Here is a 16,802-nt window from a genome sequence, read left to right as displayed (position 1 = left end):
CGCGTGGGACACTTCATTTTGGAAATCGTTTTGGAATTCAATATTCCGAGATTCACAGTGTCGAGAGCGTGCCGAGAAGGCCAAATTTCAGGCATTACCTCTCACCACTGACAACGCAGTGGCTGACGACTTTCACTTAATGATGGAGAGCAGCGGCGTTTGCGTAGAGTTGTCAGTGCTAACAGACAAGTAACGTTGCCTGGAGTAACCACAGAAATCAATGCGGGGCGTACGACGCACGTATCCGGTAAGACAGTGTGGCGAAATCTGGTGTTAATAGACTATGGCAGCAGACCTCCGAAGCGAGTGCCTTTGCTAACAGCACGACGTCGCCTGCAGCGCCTCTCCTGTGCTCTTGACCATACCGGTTAGACCCTAGACGACTGTAAGACCCTGGCCTGGCCAGATGAGTCCCAATTAATGTGGTAAGAGATGATGGTAGAGTTCAAATGTAGCGCAGACCCCGCGAAGCGGTGGACCCAAGTTGTCAACAAAGCACTGTTCAAGCTGGCGGTGGCTCCATAATGGCGTGGGCTGTGTTTACATGGACTTGACTGGATCTCCTTGTCCAACTAAACAGATCATTGGCTGTAAATGGTTATTTCCGGCTATTTGGAGACCATTTGCACCCATTCATGGACTTCATGTTCCCAAATAACGATGGAATTTTTATGGATGACAATGCGACATGTCACCAGGCCACAGTTGTTCGCGATTGGTTTGAAGACTGTTGTGGACAATTGATGCGAATGATCTGGCCACCCAAACTGCCCAACATGAATCCCATCGATCATTTAGGGGACATAACCGAGAGGTCAGTTCGTGCGCAAAGTCCTGCACTGGAAATATTTTGGCAATTATGGACGACTATAGAGGTAGCATGGCTTAGTATTTCTGCAGGGGACTTCCAATGATTTGTTGAGTCCATGCCACGACGAGTTGCTGCACTACGCCGGGCAAAATGAGGTCAGACATGGCGTTACAAGATATCCCACGAGTTTTGTCACCTTAGTGTATAGCTCGGTGGCTTAGTAAGTGTCCGATTAAAAATCCAAAGGTTGGGGATTATATCTCAGTTTTTCCTCGGATTTTATACTGTGTCTAATGTCACTTTTCACACCTTTGGTAATGATTTGTGTGTGTGAAAAATACATAGCTGCATCGTGGAACAGGATCCATGTTAAACTATAGATGTCGCCAATAACTGACTCAAGTAATCTCCTTTTTTTCCCTTCCTTCTCCTTCCTCCCTCTTTCTGTCGCACACACACACACACACACACACACACACACACACACACACAACTGAACAGCATTTAAGATTCACGACTGCTAGATACGTAAGTGGTAATCAAGAGTAAGTAACTTCAGATGAAGTTAAGAGCGTACTACCTCGAATGGGGACATGCCCAATGAATCTCTGTGGCTTTCGAATCAATCTGGGGACAACTTCACCTTATTCACTCACTCAGTCCTGAGCCGTGTGATGGTATAGAAAAGACGTTAACTAACGTTATTTGAAACGAAAAAGCCTGACAAAGAAGGGAAACACCCAAAAAGGGAGGAGGAAACGAACTGAAATTTCATGGATTGACAGTAATTGGAAAATCGAGTCAAATTTGTAAAGAACTTGACAGCATGATCACACTTATCAGTATTACGTTGCGCCCCATGTGGCCTGTCACAAAGACAGTTCATAGAAACGTACCACATGTGGAGGGGCACTGCCTGGTTGAAAAATAACGTCACAATACTCTCACATGAGAGATAACACATGAGGACTCAGAATTTCTGTTACACACTGTTGTGCCATCAGAGTTCCCTCAATCACTACCAACTGTGACCTGAAGTTATACATGATGGCTCTCCACACCATGACATCAGGAGTAACGCCACTGTGCCTCTCCAAAACAATGAAAGAATGGGTAATCTCCCCAGGTCACCACCATACTTGTCATCCATTAGGTAGTGCAGAGCTGCAATTCATTGCTCAACACAATGTGACACCATTTACCATCAGTCCATGCTTCCCAGTTGCAGCCAATCCAGACACAGCTGCTTGTATTGAGGTGTTAATGGCAGCCTTGTGCATAGGACAGTAATTCCCTAGTCCTCCTGTGGCTAGTCGTCAATCAGTGGTGTGAGATCTAACAGAATGTTGAGAAATCCCATTACTTTTTGGATGGCAGGCGTAGTTGTAAATGGCTTTTTGTGCACAATATGGCGATCCTCCATTGTGGTGGTCAGATGTGGTATGCTTAGAACCTTGATAATAAGTATGTCTGTCTTCATTTTCCAATGCAATTCAACACTAGCCCACTGCCATCCAGAGGCCTCACAAATCTGCATATTGCATGATTTGACCAGTCAGCTAAATGGTGACTGTGTCAGGTGCTGATAATGCTCTCTCGTACGTGTACTTCACGTTTCCATACCCTTCACAGCGATCGCTCAACATCCGCTGCAGTTCATGCCATTTTGTACCCTTTCAGGCCTGGTAACAATGCTCAACACAAACAAGACTAATGCACTCTGTTGGCTGTTCTACCAGTCACAGAGAGCTGCACCTCTAATCACTTACATACCCACCAACTGTGTTTAGGTTTAAAAAGTTGCATTGACATTCGACTATCCCTACTGGGTGGTTACTTTCTTTGTTAGACAGAGTAATTATGTACACTTCTGAGGATTCCTCTCACCTGGTGACTGAGCTAAACAAAAGAAGAGAAGAAATATATCATACAGGCTATTCAAACACCACACCCATAGTGCACAGGTGCTGCTGGGCACCCCTCAGCTTGCTCATGAGTAGGTGCAGCTCCTATAGGCTATCTCCATGCAGCCCTATTACACACATTATGGGCACACCCTAGCCACAGGGCCAACCCTGTCTGCATGCAGAACTGGTGCACAAGTTCTGGCCTGGCTGCCACGAGTCAGCCTTTTACCTAACACTGCCCATCTGTGCCCATGGGCACTTTGCTGCCCACCAGTAGTCTCGCAGGCTGCAACAGTCAGTGATTAGTACCGACCTTGTGATGTGGTATGTTAACTACAAGATCCTCATTGCCTTCAGTGCATGCTGTTACACCATCATAGTGCTAACCACCTCCTAGCTTGGGAGCACAGGGTTTGTCAATCGCTAATTCAGTCATTATGGACTAAGCTGCCTAAGGTGCTGCCATTGACACCACCTAAAAGGCATATGTATCTGATGCTCTACTGACCCAATGTATCATAAGTATACTGAACAAAAAGTTAGTCATCCCTTGGAGAGATGATGCTAATACAATGTAACATCACCTCTAACCTTGATAATAACATCAGTTCAGTGGGAAAAATAATCCAGAAGTTTCTTCTGGTATACCGTGTCCAGCTGAGGTCATTCATTGACGATATGGACCCATGTAGCTACTAAATCATGGGGATGTTGTTTGCAATGTTTCACCTGCCATTATAAATAGTCCCAAATGTATTCTGTAGGCTTAAGATTGAGTTATTTAGAAGACCACTGGAAACCAGCAACATGTGCATGCAGTGGAGTGATAACAAATGTTACAATCTTGGAAGAAAGAGGTGTCCATAATATACTCATCAATAAGATGTAGAAGAAAGGGAAACAATTGGTCACTGAATAGCTAATCTTAATGAGTGGACCACAGTATCCAGTATGAAGAACCCTCCTAAGGGATCATAGAACAACCTGAACTGCAACCACTGCACGCTGCCTCATTGTTGCCATGGTAGATTTTGCTTCTTTTGCCATCCCAGCAGAGTTTACAAAGAATCATCTTGTTAACATTCTATCCAATATCATTTTTGTCCCTCATCCACATGCAAAAAGTCATTTATTTTAACTACAATGATTCCAGATGTAGATTGTATGGATTAAAAGTAACTGCTTATGAGCTGGTGGATTTCAGCATGTTACCACAAGCATCCTATTAACTTTGATAATCCTGTAACATTTGTTTCCAGAGCAACTGAAAGTCTAGGTCTTGCTGTATATCCTATAGGAGATTCTGCAGGCTGTGTCCTTGGAATATCTCTCATATTCAAGGGGTAATGAGGTATATTTTGTTTTCTAAGGATCTGGTAACAGTCTGTCATCTGGGTTGTAGTCATAATTTTGTATTTAGTGTCAGTTATCATAAGGATGACTTAGAGGAATATTCAACATAAGGTTTCAAAATCTTAAATGTTGATATCAGGAATGGATCTGGAGAAACAATGGTAGCATAATTTTGGTCTTGTCTGGATGAGGGATTAATTCCTTAAGACAGCTCTGAGGCACCTAACACAAATTTTAGGGATATAGGATTCAACATAATCCTCTATATATATATATATATATATATATATATATATATATATATATATATATATATATATATATATATATATATACCATGAGTTTGCAGCAATGAGATATGCAACTGATTAGAATTTCAGCGCAGACGCACATCACGCGTGCCTGTGGTGCCACCTCATAGCGCCATTTAAGGCTTGGCGATTTCGACGAGTGTACGTTCGGCACGTGTGTTTACCTTGTGGTTGTTTCATAAGACGATCAGTTATGCCTCATAGACAGCAGTGAACATCTTTTGATCAAGTATCTGAGTTTGACAGAGGAAGGATAGTGGCTTACCGAGATTGTGGATTATCATACAGAGAAATCGCTAGTCGTGTTGGACGAAACCAAACAACTGTAATGCGGATATGTGACCGTTGGATGCAGGAGGGTACGACGGACAGACGTGGTTGATCGTATTCACCTCGGTGCACCACTGCACGTGCTGATAGGCAAATTGTGCGCATGGCAGTGACAGATCGCTCAGTGACATCCCGAACCACAGCACAGCACATTGCGTCTGTAATGCATCATCCAGTGTCTGCACGTACCATTCGACGCCGTTTACAGCAGAGTGGTCTGTCCGCAAGACGTCCATTGCTTCGTCTACCATTGACGCAGAACCACAGACGTCTCCGTCGCCAATGGTGTGATGACAGACGGATGTGGACGGCAGAATGGAATGACGTTGTCTTTACTGATGAGGCACGCTTCTGTCTGCAGCACCACGATGGTCGGATTCGAGTGTGGAGACACCGTGGAGAGAGGATGCTGGACAGCCGCATTATGCACAGCCACACTGGTCTTGCACCGGGTATTATGGTATGGGGTGGTATTGGATATTACTCTCGCATGCCTCTAGTATGCATTGCCGGTACTTTAAATAGCCGGCGCTACATATCCGAGTCAGTTGTCCTTCCTTACCTTCAGGGCTCGGCCACAGCCATATTTCAATAGGATAATGCGCGACCACACGTGGCACGCATTGTCCAAAGGTTCTTCGTCAATAACCAGATTGAATTGCTTCCCTGGCCGGCTCACTCTCTGGATCTTTCGCTGATAGAAAACATGTGGTCCATAGTTGCTCAACGAGTGACCCAGATTACATCCCCAGCTGCCACACCAGATGATCTTTGGCAACTTGTGGAAGCTGCTTGGGCTGCTGTACCCCAGGAACACATCCAATGTCTCTTTGACTCAATGCCGAGACGTGTGGCAGCAGTGATTTCCAACAATGGCTGCTACTCTGGCTACTGATTCTGGTAGGAACCACGTGTCACAGACGTCTGTAAATGTAATCATTTGATACTTGGTCAACATGTTATCTACAAAATAAATTTTGTTGTGCTACCTCTTGTCTTTCTTGGTGTTGCATTTACGGTGGCCAGCAGTGTATAAATGGTTTTCCTTATTCTTCTTGTTTGTATGAAGCATAACTGAGGCAGAAATGCTTACTCAGGACGTCATTACCTAGATGAGAGCAAGTAACTGCCTGAAAACTAAGTGAAGCAAATGAGCACCTGGGGATGAATCGAGACGGGATTTGCCTCCATGATCTAAGAATCTTGGCACTTTACTGTCTAGCCATTAATGATGTTTAACACTTTTCTTATTATGAAGGAACTCAAATAACCAATTATCATGTAACTAGCTATGCTGCTTCTCTAAACAATGACTTTTCCTTGCTGTGTGACTGAAGCTAATAAGACTCATCTGTCTGGATTAATTATGTTGCTCAGATAATGGTTATCAAGTACCTATTGTTCATCAGTACTATGGCTCTCACATGATCTTAAATCAGGCCTGGGTACATTATGGGTGCCCAGTCAGTCTAAAAAGTTTTAGGCTTGGATTAATAAAAAATAGAGATAAGTTAAGATGGTGGTTTTAATGCTTCAGGTGTTATACTTTGACACTCACCCACCCCCTTCCCCCTTGAGTACAATGCACAGGGTGTTCATAAAACCATATGAAATTGTTAGAAAAGTCCTTGTTTCAGACATTGCGTAACTCCCATATCATATTGGCTTGAATGTCAGTTATCTCATCAAAGTGCTGACCTTTCATGTGACTTTCTGCACTTTGTCTTTTTGTGGCAGCTTCATATTGATATCACAAACTCTCATCAGCCCTGATGATTTTTTTCAGAAAAGAATTGTTCTCCTTTTTCTTCCAGTCTCATATCCACTACTTAATACTGCCTGCTCACAACTGAGTGGCTGAATGTACATTTGTTGTTACAGTTGTTAGCTGAAGCTGGCATTGTAATTTCTGTGCTGACGTCTCTTATATGCCAGGAATAAAATCTATCTCGGAACATTTTGGATGGACAGTATACACAAAGAAAGGCAGCATGAATGTTCACAGGCTTAATTTCCTTGTTGGTGACTTTGATGGAAATACTGACTGACACTCAACAAAAGATATTCAGTGTACTTTGAAAATTCCAAGAAAAGGATTGCAATATAAACTCTACAAATATCTCAGAGCCCCATAGAAATTGGTTCCATAGAGATCAAGAAGAATTTCCCTTGACATACGTTTAGTATAAGATAATTGCTACTAACATTGTGATTAGAAGGACAGTAACAAGTAGAGGCCTTGAAGTGCTGCTGTGTCAAAGAACATGAGATAATGACAAATGCAAGCTTTCGCCTCTACACGTTTGGTAGATTAGTAGGGATGCATCTACCAGCCACTGACTTGTAGACAAAATCAAAGTGATTTAAATCCACATTTCAGAATTTACATAAAGGAGCTTGCCTGATTCAGAAGTCTTGTCTAATCTGCTCCATTATGAATGTGCATAATGTAAACTGTCTTTTGTCACTTTTCTGATGATGGCTGCATAAACAACATTTATGGGAATGGGAAAAATAACACTTATTTTGCATTTAGTGTGAGTACTAACTATCATTTGTTTGTATCAGTCAATGCATGGCCAAAGTGATAAACCTACTTATAATAAATCACCTCACAAAAACATCAGTGATAATTAACCAAAATTGTAGAACATATCATATATTTTGACAAGTTCTTTATAATACAGCTTTCCATTAGATTTCAGTTTTCTTGATGGTTTTTGTAGAGTAGATACTGCGAGCTGTCTCCTATTTTTAGCACCACAATTTTTATTTCACATCTTTTACTGTTTTCAATTAAACTGGACTGCTGATATTGTTAGAATTCTGTATTAAGCTATATGTTGCATCACAATGATCATCAGAATTAATTTACTGATGTTTGCAATTACACTTAGAGAAAGAGTATAACTTTGTCTACTAAATAATGATAAAATTAATAACAGTACATTTTCTTCTGTTCCAGGGTGGTTAACAGTTGCTGTTCTTCTGTTATTTACCATACTTGTAAGTTCTGGTACTTTTTTCTGTTCTAGAAATACTGAATTTTTCAATAAAGTAATGATCACCATAACATAGTTACTATAACTGTTACTGGTACTCCTCTTGCTATATTGACCTCATTCTTACTCTGAGTATTTTTTCCTGGGGGGAGGGCTGTATAATAAAACTTTCTCTCAGAATTGTTGAAAGTGTGACCTTTTGAATATTATCTACTTAAAAACTGTTCTGCATATAATTCTGCTGCTCTTTATGCATTTTCGTGACCATATGATCCAAGTCTTTTTTGTAAAAATGATTGTATTGTAGAAAGCACACCCCATGCACACATCATGCACACATGACCACCAACTCCAGCATCTTGGCCCTAAGAAGATTGAGTTAGTGGCCATATGTAGATGAGATATGCTTGCTTGTTTGTATGAATGGTGTGTGTGTGTGTGTGTGTGTGTGTGTGTGTGTGTGTGTGTGTGTGTGTGTGTGTGTGCGTGTGTGTGTGTGTGTGTGTGTGTGTGTCTCACTTTTACTGATGAAGACTGTGGCTTAAAGCATTATGTAAGTGTCTTTTAATTGTGCCTGTCTGCAACTTAATGTGTCTTCTTTATAGTAAGTAGCAATCTGTCTTTTCCTACATTGTTGATATTCCTGCCAGAGTTTCCATTGTTTGTATTTTAGAAAATTATTTAAATAATAATTATGATTCAATATTGTAAATGTTTATAAAGATCATACAGCTTGTTGACTCAGGGCCAGTCCTACAGTGTATGCAAACTGCAGGCCCCTCTGGTTCCAAAATTTAGGGAGCACTAAATTTTGAGCAAATATTTTAACAAATTGGATTTTCTGTTTATTTATGAGAGCAAGCTCTAAAGTAATACTTTCAAATTTTTTATTCTGTTCTCAATATTGACTGAGGTACTATGTGTCATGTATATTACTCAGAAATCTTTCCAACTTTGCTTATGCAAATTGCAATCCTCTGCTGTTATAAGGTTCTGAATTATAGCATGTATATGGAAGAGTGTAATGTAGCTATTTAGGTGTGTGAGAGACCCTCAGAAAACTGAAAGCATGAATTTGAAGAGTTCATCCAGAAATGGAGCATCCTCTCCATCAGCATGCCAATGGCAGATCACACATGAGTGCTGCAACATCTGCAATGATCCAGTGCCTTGGGTTCACTGTTAATGATAATCCTCCCTAGAATCAAAACTTGGCCCCATCCAATTTCCATTTGTTTCCAATACTCAAAAAACACCTCTGAGGACTTCACTTTGATAGTGATGAAACAGTGTAAGCGGAGGTGAGGTTATGGCTCTATCAACAGAGTCAAACACTCTACAGTTACAGCATTAACAAACTGGTCTTTCATTGGGAGAAATTGTTCATCGCCAGGGTGATTATGTTAAGAAATAAATATGTAGACTTGAAGAATAAAGATCTAGAATGTTAATAACATTTGTTTTATGCAAAAAGCTTTAAGGGTTTGCACATACAAAAATTGGAGGTATTACTTTTCTGCATGCCTTCATAAATTGTAGTGGACTTGCCTCCTGACTATCAAAATAATATAAAGACAAGTTTCATGGCTATACAGCATCCACATGCAGTGTCATCCAGCAGGGAAGCATCCCAGTGAAAAATAGCCTATAGCAGCCAGGAAATGTCTACCAATTTGCTGCAGTGACAAAGAATACAGTTCTGCTCAAACCGACAGGATAAAGAATGTAACATAACACAGTGTGACATCCTAATTAAGAGACAAGGCATTAATTTATAATTCTGGCACTTGGTTTTTATCATTATTTTGCTATCACTTCTTTTTATGATTAAATATTGCAAAAGTATAATTTTGCAATATTGGTACAGACAACGCAATACTGACGCTACAACTTATCTCAGAAGAAAGATAAAGAAAGAAAGATTTATGTTTATATCATTTGTAGATTTAGAGAAAGTGCTGATTGGATTAAACTCTTTGACATTCTGAAGATAGGAGGGGGAAAATACAGGGAGTGAGAAGTTATTTACAACTTGTAGAGGAACCATACTGCAGTTATGAGGGTCAAAGGACATGAAAGGGAAGCAATCATTGGGAAGTGGGTGAGACAGGGTTGTAGTCTATCTCTGATGTTACTCAGTCTCTGCAATGAGCAAGCTGTAAAGGAAACCAGGAGAAATTTGGAGAAGGAATTAAAGTTACAGGAGAAGAGATAATCCCTTTGAGGTTTACAGATAATATAGGAATTCTGTCAGAGATGGTAAAGGACTTGGAAGAGCAATTGAACAGAATGGACAATGTCTTGAAAAGTGGTTATAAGATGAACACCAACAAAAGTAAAATTAGTGTAATGGTTTGTAGTTGAATTAAATCAGTTGATGCTGAAGGAGGTAGATTAGGAAATGAGATGCCAAAAGTCATAGATGAGTTTTGCTAACAAATCATGGTCCTAAAAGATAGGTTAATAAAATGCAGACTTGGCATAGCATGGAAAACATTTCTCAAAAAGAGGAATTTTTTAGCATCTAATGAAAATTTAAGTGAAAGAAAGTCTTTTCTGAAAGCATTTGTTTGGAGTGTAACCTTGTATGGAAGTGAAACTTGCACTACAAACAGCTCAGACTAAAAGGAAATAGAAGATTTTCAAATGTGGTGCTATAGAATTGCTGAATTATGGATGGGTAGATCAGGCAACTAATGAGAAGGTACTGAATCATATTGGGGGAAAAAAAATTTATGATGTACCTTGATTGGAAGAAAGGATCATTTGATACGACATATCCTGAGGCATGAAAGAATTGTCAGTGTGGAAATGGAGGGAAGTGTGAGGGGTAAAACTTATTGAGGGAGCCCAAGAGATAAATACAATAAGTAGCTTCAAATGGATGCAGGTTGCACTGTTTATTCAGAGCTGAGGAAGCTTGTACAGGGTAGTGTACTGTGAAGAGCTGCTTCAAATCAATCTTTGCACTGAAGGCCACAACAATAACATTGCAATTTGATATAAAAACAACTTTTGATACACTGTAAAAGTTATTTTATCCGCTTAAGCACAAAATGTTGTAATGCAGTGGTATTGTTTTCCTTAACTGGGGGAGGGAGGTGAGGTTGGACTGAATGACAAGGATTTGTGGGAGGAGGAAGTAGGAGTACTCAGAGCACATTACTCACCAAAGGAGTCACAAAATAGATATAGCCAATCCAGAACCCACTGCCACTGATTACACAAATGCTACCCATATTGATTCTTATGTAGTATTGCAGTGCTGTGATGATCAGCAGCTGTTATTCCACTTCGTGATTTTTTATATACTGACCAGTCACATAAAAGTGACCACCCATCAAAAGCCAGAATAACCACCTCTTGCGGCAGCCACCACTGTGAGACATGCAGGAAGAGGGTCAGTGACGTTATGGAAGGTACAGACAGTGATGTGGAGCCATGTCAATTCCAGTTCTATGGCCACCTGTGCTAGGTTTTGCAGTTTAGGATCCATGACATGTACAGCCTGGTCAGGTGGTCCCACAGATTTTCAATTGGGCTTAAATCTGAGAAGTTTGCTGGCCAGCATTGTACAGTAAATGCATCCTGGTATTCTTTGAACCACACACATACACTGTGAGCTGTGTGATATGTTGCACTGACCTGCTGCTAGATGCCATCATGCTGCCAAAAATCAAACTGCATGTAGTAGTGGCCATAGTCACCAAGGATAGATGCATACTTGTGATGATCCAGTGTTCCTTGCAGAATGATGAAATCACCCAGGAACAGCACAAAAACATTCCCCAGATGATAATGGTCTCTCCTCTGGCCTGGACCCCTCCAATGATTGTTGCAGGGTGCTTGCTTTCAGACATTTCATGCCATATATGGAAATGGCATGATACACCTGGAAAGGCCACCTTTCACCACTAAGTAGACACCCATTTGTGTTAGTGGCATGCAAATTGCAGCCTTTGTTGCTCGTGAACAGCAATCAGCATGGGTGCACGAACCAGGTGTCTGCTGTGGAGGCCCATACTCAGCTATGTTCACTGAAAAGTGAATGATCAGACACTGTTGATAGCCCCCTGTTTCATCTGGGTCATCAGTTGCTCAACAGTTGCATATCTGTTCACTTCTACACATCTCCATAGCCATTGTTAAACCCTTCATCTGTGGCCCGTGGTGAACCACATTTGCCCTGTGGCCATTTTGGATAGAACCATTTTGCCACATACAGTATACCCTAACCATGGGAGCAGTTTACAAACTTAGCCAATTACAGAAATTCTTTTATGGTTGACCCAAAAGCCAATGATCATGGCCTTTTGGACAGGAGATAAATCACTCCATTTTATGCATTATGACAATGCCTACACTGTTTTCTACATTCCCTGGACATGCTTTGTACACCCTCCACTACTAGTGCTTCCACTTGACATCCATGAGTGGTTATTGCACATTGACATCAAGCACAGGTGATGGTCACATAAAAGTGACTGGACTGTATTTACGAAAGTAATACCATGCCTGAAACTATTTTCAAGAATGCTGCTACTTTTATTATAAAAATTCATAGAGTACCTGGTTTACGTGCATATGTATTTATTCATATTACATTATTCCATTTCCTCCTTCCCCCTCTCTCTGTCCATCTTCTCTGCCCACCTCTCTGTCCATCTACACCTCTCTGTCCATCTCCCCCTCTCTATCCACCTCTGTCATCTACCAATCTCTGTCCATCTCCTCCTGTCCCTCTCTCTGGCCACCTGCCGTTCCCCCCTCTCTCTGTCCATCTGCTCATTTCCACCCTCCCTATCCATCTGCTTCTCCCCCTCTGCCCATTTTCTCTTTCATCCTCTATCCATCTCCTCCTCCACCTTAGAGTCCATCTCCTCCTCACTCCCATTATCATCCCCTCCCCTGTTCTCTGTCTCTCTCCTCCTCTCTCCTACCTCTAAGTTAATCCAGGGATTTAGGAGGAGTTTCTTGCCCATGGCTTTGCCTGCATATGCACATATCACATATATTTAATATATTTCACACATACTTGTACACATATTTCACTGGTATCTTTAGCAAATTTCTCCCTGCAGTTCATGCAGCTAAATGATTATGATGTTGTATCTCCAAAACTATGTGTCATACAATGATTTAATTACGCAGGTACATTCACTGGAGTATGTGAACATTGTCTGCAAAATGTGCAATGAATACAGTTAGTAGTAAAGAAGTAAAAAATTAAACCATCATGTATGATGCAGCAGTTTTAATGCATGAACAATGAAAATGTATTAATAGCTATGCTTGTTTCCTTTTATCGTTTGGAGGGGGGGGGGGGTTGTCAGAAAGAAAAGGTTTTATAAAGGTTTGAATTATGTGTAAAGTTCATCCCAAGTTGCTAAGTACTCTCATTCTTAAGTACTGACTGAATAAAGTCTGGGTATTCATGCATTGTGGGCTAAACTTTGTTTTCATGTCCAACCTCTGTGCCCCTCCTCACAATAGATAGGTGGTTTTATCCCTATAAAAATTGTTTCCAGACAGTAAGTGATATGTGTACCAGGTTTGCTTGAAATCAGTGCATTGCTTTAGGAGGAGATATGGAACATGCATACAAACATACATATAGAGAACCATTTTTATAATATGAATGGATCTATAATAATTCATGATGTAATGACGCTACATTATTCAAGCAGCCACTTGTTGGATAGCATGTGCCATTATAAAAATATGCAAAATGTTATCAGAAATTTGGCTGTTTTTGTACATAAAAAGAATATAGGTGTTGCTGGTATTTGATTTTACATACATGTATTAAGGATTCCATGGAGACAAAGAGAAGTAGATAACTTAAGCGAACATAAGAAGATATTGTAGATAAATTACAACTTAATTTGCATTGTTGTCTGCTTGTAGAAATTATTTAGCTCTGTCCGATAGAAATGTTAGTAAAAAATTAACTGTCATACAGATAAAAATGGAATGTGAAATTTAAAAGTTTTCCTGCATATAGATTGTCCCATTAAATTTCAGGTAATCTACTGGATGTCAATAACTTGCTGTCACGATCTTTGGTTTAGAGTATTTTGGTGTTACTAACATCTGAAATAACAGTGGAATGAACAGACATAACAACTCACTGTGTAGTGAACCTATTTAAAAATACTAAAAGGTAAAACTGTCAGGCACAAGGTTGGTTTGAACACCACAGTGCTTCACTAGGTGCAGACAAATTAAAGGTGGTATCCCCTTGTCTATCTCAAACATTTGAACTGATGGACTCAACAATTTTTAGGGGACCTAGGGTTTAATGTGGACTCCTAATCACAGCAATTTTTAATATTAATAAAGCATTGTCAAACTCTTGACAGAATTAATCCTAAGAATGACTGTGGTTCAACACTGAACCTTTAGACTTGCAGTCTGCCACTCACACATTAAGCCATTACATAGGTATGAAAATATGAATTGAGACATAGTAGCTTAGCTTACATACTTGTGTTCTGTTTCAGAGCATGTGTGCATGTGGGTGCACATTCTCTCTCTCTCTCTCTCTCTCTCTCTCTCTCTCTCTCTCTCTCTCTCTCTCTCTCTCTCTCACACACACACACACACACACACACACACACACACACACACACACACACACACATTGCCTGTTAGTGACACCTGACTCAGTGCTGACACACTGGAGCTACGGAAGAAAGGTGCAGGTTTGATGTTGAGTTACCACCTTCCATTTTTTGTTTCTAAAGCTTAATGTCTCCACTATATGGTGAGCAGTTATTTTTACTCATTCTGCTGTTTGTATTCCACATAAAATTTTGCAGTTTCTTAATTATCACATTTAACTGAAATTTTTGGGATGCATCTGATTAAATGATATCTTGATAACTCTTTTATATTCTACACCATTGGAGTTAGAAAGTAATAAGACTTTCTGCATCAGTTTATTTGGAAATGATGAATTAGGAGACCTTTTTCCTTTTCTTTGAGATGTGCAGTAGAAGAGAATTCTGTTATCCTTTTTTTGTATTACTTCAATGCATCATAGTGTTTTCTTCATGAGTTATATGTAAAATCAATACCAATTTTTTCTGTACATCTGTTTTTATGGTTTTATTTATGAGTGTTCAATCTGTATGCACATGCTAATGATATTTAAAATGCCTTTGTGATTCTAGGCCCTTGCAGAGGCAGGAGATATGATGAGGAAATCTATTGTGTTTGACAAGAAAACTCCGGATGTATTTTACTGTCCACAACACAAACCAACAGGTTTTGATAAATTAATAGTGAGGGCAAGACCTCTTAGTAAGCTGTGTGAACATGGTGGGAAGGCATTACCAGATGATTACAAGTCAGACTGTTACAATGATGTGGATGAATCAGAATACGCGTGCAAAGAAAAGAACCGTATCATGGTGAGTGCATAACAAGTGTCAAATTATGGTGACATCTGTTGCAAAAAGTGTAACCTTTGGTTTTTTTAAAGAAATTAGCTCCTAATATTATTTGAAACTGTGTTTATCACGTAAATATACCTAAGATACACTATTAATTTGTGTATTTTTCAAGTGATAGGTTTTTATTATTACTGAAAACAATAAACAAATTGTTTGGAACATATCATCAAGTGTATATGATTAGTTATTGTACAGTTTTATTCTTTAACAAGTATCTTACAGACTGGGAGTAAGTTTGTATTGAAACAGAGTAATGTTAAATAATGAAAAACCCACTATAGACATGATTTGTCCCTTCCCAAATTGATTTACTTAAAAAACACAGCAAAAGGTTCTTACATCTGTATGTATTTTAAATATGTGAATGTTTGTTATTGAAATTATTGTGATTGGTACACACAGCATGCAAGGAAAGGCAAGTATGCTGTACATGTACAACACTGCGTCATGACACTCTCAATGTTATTGATTAAAAATTGCAAATATTTAAGCCAAGAACATTTTAATTCTATATGTGAATTGAGAGATTAAAACAGCCAGTGAGTAGAATTTAACAACAAACCAACCTAATAAGTGAGGAAATCAGACACTTCATGATAGAGTGAATTATTAGTTTTGAAAGATTTGTATCAGAAAACAGTGAATATCTTCTTCATGAATCATGATCAGCAGTCACTAAATTCACTCAAACTCATCATAAAAATATTCACTGTATCCATCTGAGAAAATAAATATTTGTATAATACCTTTCCCCCCCACTAAAAATCAACCACATAAAGCTAAAAGACCCGAACTGATGGTAAATTGAATTGAAAGATTGTAAATGCTTTTCTTTTCTGTTGTTTGAGCTTTAGACTCATAAAAATTGGGACATTTCATTTCAGAAAGCTCATTGGAAGGCAAAGTACCTTTTCTGAATTTTAAGACATTTTTCTTCAACACTAAAAGTTACTGTAACATTAATTTTAGTTTAGAATATAGAGAAAGTTTTTTAATGCAAGTACTAACTGTTTCATTTCAGAAAAGACTTGTTCCAAAGAAGACAAGCGGATCCACTGATGCAGACTTCTCAGCAACAACTGAAATATTTACAGTAGAAGAGTATTAAAATGGCTTTTGTTAATTTCTTAGAAATTAACATTAGGTATTTAGGTATTTTATTACAAATTTCCTTTACAGCTTCTTCATTAAACTGTCCGGTGATGTTTCCTCCTATGTGCTCTGCTGTCTTCACTGCCTGCTACTGTTCTCATTTGTTTATATTTTCAGCTTTTATCCACTCATTCTTCACCTGTTGTAGATTTCTTTACATTGTCTCTACCTTACAGTTTGTTTTTGCACATACATATAGTTCATACACAAGACACCTTACTTTTTGTACATTCTTATAATTCAGCCTGTAAGCTGCTGCAGATTTTATGGATGTTCTATTTCTACTGTTTTATTTTCAGCTTTACTTACCTGTATCTATGCTTATTTCATACAGTACTTTTCTTTTTTTGTAACTGAATGTGTATAACAGTATTTTGTAGTACAATTTTGGCACTTTAACTATAAGATTAGTTAGACTTATTTTCATAGACTGTACAAATTTTCATTAGTGAAAATGTGTAATTATAAATACTGGTACT

The 16,802-nt window shown here is 39.2% G+C and overlaps 1 protein-coding gene across 1 annotated transcript in view; it reads left to right on the top strand.

Annotated features, from left to right (window-relative positions):
• Positions 1 to 16,802, top strand: part of LOC126470250 (uncharacterized) — a 98,204-nt gene that overhangs the window by 56,973 nt on the left and 24,429 nt on the right. Inside the window, exons 2-3 of the mRNA XM_050097964.1 lie at positions 7,678 to 7,718; positions 14,890 to 15,129. Coding sequence (XP_049953921.1) covers positions 7,678 to 7,718; positions 14,890 to 15,129 — 281 coding nt within the window. The remainder of the gene's footprint in view (positions 1 to 7,677; positions 7,719 to 14,889; positions 15,130 to 16,802) is intronic.

Source organism: Schistocerca serialis, chromosome 3 (assembly GCF_023864345.2).
Source record: "Schistocerca serialis cubense isolate TAMUIC-IGC-003099 chromosome 3, iqSchSeri2.2, whole genome shotgun sequence".
In the NCBI taxonomy this organism is placed as follows: Eukaryota; Metazoa; Arthropoda; class Insecta; order Orthoptera; family Acrididae; genus Schistocerca; species Schistocerca serialis.
The sequence above is the reverse complement of the archived record's forward strand: the minus strand, read 5'-3'. Positions and strand labels throughout refer to the sequence as shown.